Here is an 8,271-nt window from a genome sequence, read left to right as displayed (position 1 = left end):
CCCCCCCCCCCCCAGCGGCCCCTGGCCCACGCACACAGTGGTCGGGCTCCTCCCCGGTCGCGTAGAGCACGGGGTTGCCCTGCACCAGGTCGTCCACAACGCTGCTCTTGGACACCTCCTTGGAGCGGAACTGTGGCGGCGCCGACAGGTTCTGCCCGTCATTGTTGCCCAGGTGGTTGTAGCTCACGATGGACATGGTCTGCGGGAGCAAGGGGTCCCGCGGCAGCTGCAGGCCCTACGGCGCACAAGCCCCGCGGCGCACAAGTCTGGTGCTTGGGGTCCAGGCCCCCCCTCCTGAGCTGTGCACCCCCCAGGCCCACACACCTTGAGGCCAGAGCCAATAAGGAAGTCCACGAGCACGGACTTGACCTTGGTCTGGCCGGACTTGAAGTCGTCTCCGCCCACGAAGACGCGTCGCTGCTGGGCCAGCTCGAGCGCCCCAGGCACCAGCGTGTTCTGCGGGGACCCATTGAGGAAGGCGCAGCCCTCCAAGATGCTGGCCACAGCGAAGAGAGTGGAGGGCGACACCTCCAGGCCCAGCTGTGGACGTAGGCGGGCCATCAGCACGGAGGGGTCCTTGAGGGCTTGTCCTGACCCCTCTCTCCAACCCTGGACGTACGCACCTGGATGGTACGCAGCAGGTTCTCGGCGGTGTCATTGAGGCCTGGGACCACTTCGCAGAAGCGCTCCGTGTTCGCTGTCCACAGCACGATGACTTTGTCTAGCCCAGCACTGGACCGGAAGTCACGGATGTCCCTACGGATCTGCTCCAGCTGGGCAGGGAGGGAAGGAGGTTGTACAGGCCCCTCGACCTGGGGAGGTCTGGGCTACTCGGTTCCCCAAGTGCAAAGTGAGGTCTGGAAGCTCAGGATGGGAACGAGGAGACAAAAGGCCAATAACGTGGGGGGCGGGGGATGGTAGGGGTGGTGGGTGATAACTCAGGGGCAAAAGGCAAGAGCAACAAGTGGCAAGGGATACAGGGCTTTGGGCGGGGCCGCACCTGCTGTGCGCGAGTGCCCAGTATGAGGTTGTCAGCGCGCGCACTCTGGTTAGCTGCGATGAACTCGGGGATGTAGACAGAGGGCCGCGGGCGCAGGGCCTCCAAGTGCGGCCACAGTTGCTCCTGCAGCCCCCAATCCAGTACCTGCGCGCGCCGCATCGCCTCAGCCAGGTTCAGCGAAGATATGTCCCAGCCTGGGGCGGGGGGACACCCTCAAGCTCCGCCCAACCCAGAACGTGGGCCCCTCCAGGCCCCGCCGCCCGCCCCAGCCCCCTGCCTAGGGCCCCGCCCACCGTCGAACACGAGGTCGTCGGGTGCCACCATGGGCAGCAGTGCGCTGAAAGGCACGAACACCTCCTGGCCCTCGGCGTCCAAGCCCAGGCTAACGGTGCCCGCCTGCGTCAGCGAGCCGTAGTAGTTGGCCTCCTGGGGGGCGGCAGGCGGGGCGGAGTGAGGTGGGGCGTGGCGAGAGCCACTAGCCGGCCAGGGCCCCGCCCGGCACCCTCAAGCTCCGCCTTCCTTCTGGGCGCCTCCGCTCAGCGCTCCAAGCCAGGGCAGAAGCCGCTCCCCGCTTTGGAGGTTCCCCCCACCCCCGGGAGCCCGCCGGCACCTTAAGCTCCGTTCCGGGAGGGTCTCCTCCTTCGTAGAGCTCCGCCCCCTAAAGGCCCTTCCCCCTCCGGCAGGGACTCCGGCAGAGCCCCACCCGACCCCCCACCTTGCGGCCGGTGCGCGTGGGCCAGGACAGGCGCAGTCGGTTGGCCAGCACGGCAGCGGTGAGCGTGGAGCCGTTGTTCCCGCCCCAGCCGACGAGCATGACCCCAAGCCGGGGCACCTGCCGGGCGGTCCGAAAGGTGAAGCGCGTGGACGTGGGGTATACCTGGGGGCGGGCGGTGCAGTGAGCCTGAGGCCACAGGCCCTTCCTCCCTCACTACAGGGACAGAGTCTTCGACGTTGGGTAATTCCCGTCCCCTCCCGGCTCCCTGGTTCCCCCATTCCCACCCCCCACCTCGGGTCCCTTGCCTACCTTGAGGACACTGCCCTCGCGGCTGACGCACGTTGTCCGGTACTCGTACTGAGCCTCGATGGCGTCGGGGCCGTAGACCACGTCGGGGCTCTCGACCACGAAATCGGCTGTGGCCTCCATCGCGGAGAGCTAGGGGCGCGGGGTGGACAGGAGGTCAGCGGGGACACGAGAGCCGGCGGACCGAGCCGACAGCGGTCCCCAGGGAGCCCGCACCACGCCCCGGGGCCGCACTCACCGGCGCGGATTCAACTCGGACAGTGGCAGACGGCGAGGGCTCGGGGCGCGCGAACTCCAGAGAAAAGAGCCGCGGCCCCGCCCCCGCCCCGCCCCGCCCCTCACCCCACCCGCGCCAGGGAGGAGGGGCGCGCGGGGAGGAGGGGCGCTCCGGCCTCGGACAGGGAGGACTAGGAGGACTCGGGTTCAAGGCCCCGTAGGCCCGAGCCATCGCTGCCCTTGGGTTCCCGCCCCACCGGGGGCGGCGGGATATCCACGTGGGCCACAGACCCCCGCCCGCGCACCGGGCGCGTGGATTCCATTCTCACCGCAGCCGGTTAGGGCGCGCGGCCACTTTTCCTCATTTTACAAAAAGAGGGCATTAAGGCTGCAAGAGAGCGCCAGGCCCAGCCACCAGGCAGGAGGTGGAGCTGGGCAGGAGGGCTGGGCACCTGGGTCCGAGACACTGCAGCGCAAACTGGAGCCAAAGACTGAGCCGGGGCTCAGACTCCACAGCCAGGCCCTCCTCCAGCCGCGGCCGCCTCTGCTCCCCCTTCCTGAGCGGGACTACCCCACCAGGCACGCCTGACAGGGCTCACACGGAGTGTGTAGGCGGCGCTGCGAGGCCTGGGTTTCCCTACCTGTAGCAGGAGGGCTTGGCAGGGCCTGGCTGAAGGGGGCCAGTGTTCGGTGGGGAGAGGAGGGGAAGGGAGGGGGCAGGGCCAAGGAGGTCAGCTGGGGAGGAGCTAGGCAGGCACAGCACTGCGCCCCCCTAGCACCCAGTGATAAGGGAGCGTGGGAACCCGGCGGGCGGGCGGGGGCGGCTCCCCCAGGAACTTTCCAAAACAAGCGGCCTCCTCCGGCTGGAAAGTTTCCACCACTGGAGCTGACCCAAAAGGTGGATAGTTGGGAACGCTCGCAGGAAACATGGTCAGGGCCTGGCCTTGGAGGTTGGGGGCTCCAAGGCTCCGGTTCCAGGCTTTGTCCTCAAGGGACTCCAGTGTGGGGGAGCCGGAAGGAGACTGGGGCACCCCTAGCCCGAGCCAACTCAGAAGTAGGGTCTGACCGGGCAGGTTGCTGGGAGGAGGTGGTCGCTGGAAGAGTCTTGAGACTTGAAGACGTCCGTTATCAGGAGAGATGAAGAACTGCCCTGGCAAAAACCTGGGGGAGAGGGTGCACAGGCAGATGAAAAGGAGGCCGGTGGGCGGGGGGAGCAGTTTGGGGACCAGTGCAGACCCGCAAGGCTGGGGACAGGGAATACTGTGTAATAAATACTAGGGTTTTGTTCCTGGTTTCTGGCTGGAGATGGAGTTCAGTCGCCAAAGGCTGGTGATTTCATCATACCTGCTAACGGAACCTCCATAAACACCCCGAAACCGCACATGGCGTGTGGGAGGGGGCACATCTGGAGAAGGGCATGGGCGCCCGGCGCTGTTCTCCACACCCTGCCTTCAGCATCTCCCTCCATGTGGCTGTTGGCAGTGTTTTCCTGAGCTCTGTGAGCCATTCTAGCAAACCTAAGAAGGAGCCGTGGGAAGCCCTGGTTTATATCCAGTTGCTCAGAGTATGGGTGGCCAGAGACTTGGGGCAGGTGTCTGGAGTGGTGGGCGGTCTCGTGGGACTGAGCCCTTAACCTGTGGGATCTGATGCCAGCCCCAAGAACGGAAATACAGTTGGTGCCAGAGGGAGGGAGCGTGCGCCGCCAAGTGCCAGCTGACCCGGGAACGTGCCGACGCCCAGGCCTGGGGAGCCCTAGCGTGCACTGGGCAGCCTGTGGGAGGTGCCAGGAGGAGAGAAAGGGCAGAGCAGTCCGTCGGGCACCGGACAGTGATCGCAGGGACTGCCTGGGTGAGGGGAGGGGGGAGACTGTGTTGCCTTGGAGCAACTGGGGACCCCTGTCCCCACTATAACGCAGGCTCCTGAGGGCAGGGGCAGGGCTGTCTCCGTCACTAAGTGCCAGTGCCCAAGCGGAGCTCGGCACACAGGAGGGGCTATGGGATCAGAGTGCTGGTGAGATGGGAACCAGGGACCTTGGCCAGCAAGTGGCAGGCAGGGGTGAGTGGGCGGCCCCAAGCCCCTCTGCCACGCTACAGGTTGTGAGGTCGGGAAGACCTTTCTGGGGCCCCTGGGGGGCTGGATTTGTGGCATCCTTGGCTCAGGAAGGATCCTGATGGGACCCCCTGCAGCTATGGTGCACTCAGGGCCTGATGGCCACAGTGCCTCTGGGCAGTGGGAGGGGCTGCAGGGGAGTCGGAGAAGGGCCTATGGGAGCACGTGGGCAGGGCCAAGCTGAGGCATGACAGGGTTCAAGGAAGCAGACATTGGCCCTGGACCCTGTACTGTCGGGACAGAGAGGTTATCCCCTAAAAGGGGGAGCAGGGTATGCTCTGCCCCACAGGGCCCGCCCGACCTTGCCTCCTGCGCCCCTTGGATTCCCGGGCCACCTTAGAACTCAGGCCAAGGCTGGGGCCAGAGGGGCTGTCCAGGAGGTTAAGGCCCAGAGCCCCTGACCCCTGGACCCCTTTCATCCCAGGCTTATTCTTTGTCTGTTTTTCCTTTCTAAAATAAACACCCACCCACACCCTGTCCTTCAAGAGGAGGACCCTGACCCCCGCCTTCCTCTCCTCACCTGGAGCATGGGGCAAGGACAGCCATTGCTACCGGCATCCTGGGCCTGGGAGATTCCACTGGGCCTCGGCATCCCCATCCCCATCATGGGCACAGGGGCAGCCCCAGTGAGCCAGCCTGGCGGGAAGAAACAACAGAACAGTGCCATCACTGCCGTTTTCCCCAGCCACAGCTCATTTCCCCAGGGAAGGGCACTCCCCTGGCCCCATGTGTCCCTACTACTCCTGGGGGCTGTGGCACTTTGGAAGGCCCCGGCTGGACCTGGTCTACCCTGTCGTCGACACTGGGGGACACAGCCCTTCTCATATACCCACTGTGGCTCCCCACTGCCCCCGTATCCCGAGGCTTCATCCTTTCTTACCTACGACCAGGCGGTCTGACCTCATGCCTCGCACCAGCAGTGCCCATCGCCTCGGCCAGTCAGCCTCCACCTGCTGGCCTCCCTGCGCCCCCACCCCGGCCACACACCTGCTCATCGCCATGGTGCTCCAGGGCTCGGTACCCTCCTGACCCCAGCCCACCCCCACAAGGGAGCCAAGAGGCCCCGGCTGTGACAGACAAAAATGCTCCCAGGCACTTGGGGCTTCTAGGTTCGGTTCAGTGAAATTTATTGTAGGTTGAAAAAATCAGCATTCACCTGGTTTAGTGTACAAAAAGGACACTAGATCTTTTAAGAAAATATTAGGAAACTGAAGACGCGGATGCCTTTCAATAGTAACATTTTGGCAAAAGTGAAAAGTTCTTGTAAACACCAACTCCATGGCTCAAAATAGTTTTTCTCCACAGTACAATATTAAGGGGGGGGGAACACAGTATCAATAAGTTAGACCATATTTAATCAGCTAGAACTTTTGTCCATCAACCCCCAAAGCACAAAACTTTTCTTAGCTTCATAATTCCTTAAAAGGAGAAAAACAACAACAACAAAAAAACAACAAAAAGCCAACAACAAAAAGGAAATTCAACTTGGAGTCCCTTGAACTGGTTCCCAGGGCGGAGGGCCGGGTCAGCCCTCCAACTGTGGCCTCCTTAAACAATCCTTCAGCCGAGTCTGCATGTCCGCGCACACGACTCGGCTGTCTGCAGAACTCGGGGATCCCTGGGGTCCGCTCGGCCCTCCCCCCACTCCATCCCAAATGAAAAAACAAAACAACAGCTATTGAAACATGAAGGATCAGCTCCCTCGGTGCTCTGGGCATCCCAGGGGTCCCAAGGAAGGAGCCGGTGGGGGGGGGGGCGGACTGCAGGTGCCTGCTCTTTGGGAAGCCATTAGGAGACATCCCCGTGGCTTAGAAAAATAGACACGTCTACTGAGCATTTCTGCTCTCCCTGCCTCGCTAGTGTTGGCGGCAGCAGCCCCCCACCTCCCCCCGCTGGCGAGCCCCAGGCTCCAGGTTACAGCCACTCCCTCCGCCTTCCCCAGTCCTGGGTGGCTTCGCTGAATGTGGCCCTGAATGTGAACACACGCCTCAGGCCCCACTGCACCCCGGCGGGGCCCCTCACACACACATACACACATACACGCGTGCACATGCGCGCACACACACGCACGCATGCGTGCGCGTGGTCCCCCGACACTTTGGGGGACACTAGACTAGGCACAGCTACTAAGCAGCAATTATGGTGTCCATGGATCCCCTGCCCCCAGAGTGGGCGGAGAGGGCACGTTTTCTGAGCTCGCTCTCGGGGGGTCCCCTGACCCCATCGACCCCCAGCCCCTCCCTGAGTGCAAACCCTGCGGTGGCTCTGCTAAGATGACCCCAAGACCCACAAGCAAACTGAGGGATGGAGTGAGGTCAACAGCATGGAGACCACACGGTCTCGGCGTGAAAAGAAAAGCAGCAGCAAAGGGGAAATCGAGAACATAATAAAATAAAATTTGACACTGTTGTTGCAGTGTGAGCTCGTAGCACAGAAAACCCCCAGTGACCCCCTACAGCTGAGGGCCTGAAATAGCAGGGCAGGTCTGGTGGGCTGAGAGCTGCTCTGCTCCCGCAGCTTGGCAGCTGCTGCTCGGAGGCCAGCTGGAGTTCTCGAAATAGACCTGGGCGGGCCTCCACCCCCTTCGGGCAGAGACCCCGTCCTTGCCTAGGCGGGGAGAGGCTGGAGACCAGAGGGAGGGCTAGCGGCAGGAGCACAGCCAGACCCCAGCCCGGGAGGCGAGCCGGCTGCACCTCCCCACCCCCCACCCGCCACCCCCTCCTCGGTTCTCTCCTCAGCCCTCAGGAACAACTGAACTTGCCGCCGGCATCTGAATACTGCAGGAAGGACACAGGGTGGCATCCGGACCCTGGTGTCCAGGGAGGGGGGGCACAGGTTTAGAAAAGATGCTTTCTCTCTCATACAAAAATAGACGGAGTCTCAGAAGCAGTAGCTAAAAGTGGCTGTCTCTGTAGAAAACTAGAAAAGGCAGGTAGGCTGGCCCTGGAGTCTTTCCGTGAGGGGGCACTGAAGCCCCTCGGGCTGCGGGCCGGAGAGGAGGTGGGCTTCCTGAAGAGCCCATCCCGGGTGGGGGCTCCTCAGACGTGGGGGGGCCGAGGGAGTGGGATGAGACGCCGGCCCCCCCACCTGAATCTGTGAGCTGCGGGCACCAGGTCTGCGGGGCTCCCCTGAAAGCCGGCGTTGCTGGCTCAGATGAACGTGGTCTTCCTCGTATTTATTTTTTTAAATAAATCTCTTTTTCTGTTCTGTAGCTCCCCCCCCCGCCCCCGCCCCAGCTCCCCCGCCATCCAGAAGGGTCAGCCCGGCAAGGGGAGCTGGCCTAGTGGGCCAAGCAGGACCTCCTGCCCCGCGGCCTCAGGCTAGGGCCAGGCCTGCAGCTGCCGCTGGTCGTACTCAGCGATGAGCCTCTTGATGTGGGCCAGCTTGCTGTGCAGGTACTCGCAGCGGTGCTTCTCCTGGCTGTAGTTGGTGTTGGTCTGTAAGAGAGCGCAGGCCTGAGCCGCGTCCTCCAGCCCGCCCGGCGTCCCAGAGCGCGGGGGGCGAGGACAAGCACTGCCTCGTGGGGCGCGTGCCAGCCTAGTGCCAGCCTACGGGCCACCTTGGGCTCCCACTCCCCCTGCCTGGAGGCCAGTGCCCACCACACAATGACAAGGACCCTTGCTCTACCTTAGGCCAGAGCCCTGGGCGGGTATCCCTCCCCAAGCCCCATCCTGGGAAAGAGGGTCACTGCCAGGATGAGGGTGGCCAGAGGCAGGATTGTCATGAAGCCTCCTTCCTGGGCGGGGGCCTGGCTGGCACAGAAATGCCCTGGCGCACAGGGGCACACACGTGGTGAACCCACAGCTAGTGGCCTTCGGAGCGAGAACTGATAGAGCCCTGAGGAGACATTCCTTCTAGTGGCACATCTGGGGGTGGGGAACTTGAGCTCCTCCCTTGACCTTGGAGGGAGCTGGCAAGAGCCTGG

At 63.4% G+C, this 8,271-nt stretch overlaps 1 protein-coding gene across 2 annotated transcripts in view; it reads right to left on the bottom strand.

Annotated features, from left to right (window-relative positions):
- ISYNA1 (inositol-3-phosphate synthase 1) overlaps positions 1–5,058 on the bottom strand; it is a 5,945-nt gene extending 887 nt beyond the window's left edge. The window contains exons 1-10 of one of the 2 annotated variants that reach the window (XM_040629010.1): positions 4,867–5,058; positions 3,582–3,754; positions 3,304–3,398; positions 2,025–2,153; positions 1,716–1,877; positions 1,294–1,426; positions 1,001–1,194; positions 624–773; positions 325–540; positions 35–199 (exon numbers count right to left, since the gene is read on the bottom strand). In XM_040629010.1, coding sequence (XP_040484944.1) covers positions 35–199; positions 325–540; positions 624–773; positions 1,001–1,194; positions 1,294–1,426; positions 1,716–1,877; positions 2,025–2,153; positions 3,304–3,398; positions 3,582–3,754; positions 4,867–4,904 — 1,455 coding nt within the window. In that variant the 5' untranslated portion in view covers positions 4,905–5,058. Of the gene's footprint in view, positions 1–34; positions 200–324; positions 541–623; positions 774–1,000; positions 1,195–1,293; positions 1,427–1,715; positions 1,878–2,024; positions 2,154–2,259; positions 2,345–3,303; positions 3,399–3,581; positions 3,755–4,866 lie in introns of those variants that run through there. The other variant, XM_040629011.1, reaches the window with a different exon arrangement.
- Positions 5,059–8,271: the final 3,213 nt, after the last annotated feature.

This window comes from Ursus maritimus, unplaced genomic scaffold (genome assembly GCF_017311325.1).
Source record: "Ursus maritimus isolate PB19 unplaced genomic scaffold, ASM1731132v1 scaffold_14, whole genome shotgun sequence".
NCBI lineage: Eukaryota > Metazoa > Chordata > Mammalia > Carnivora > Ursidae > Ursus > Ursus maritimus.
Note: the sequence above shows the minus strand (reverse complement) of the source record. Positions and strands in the feature narration are given on the sequence as shown.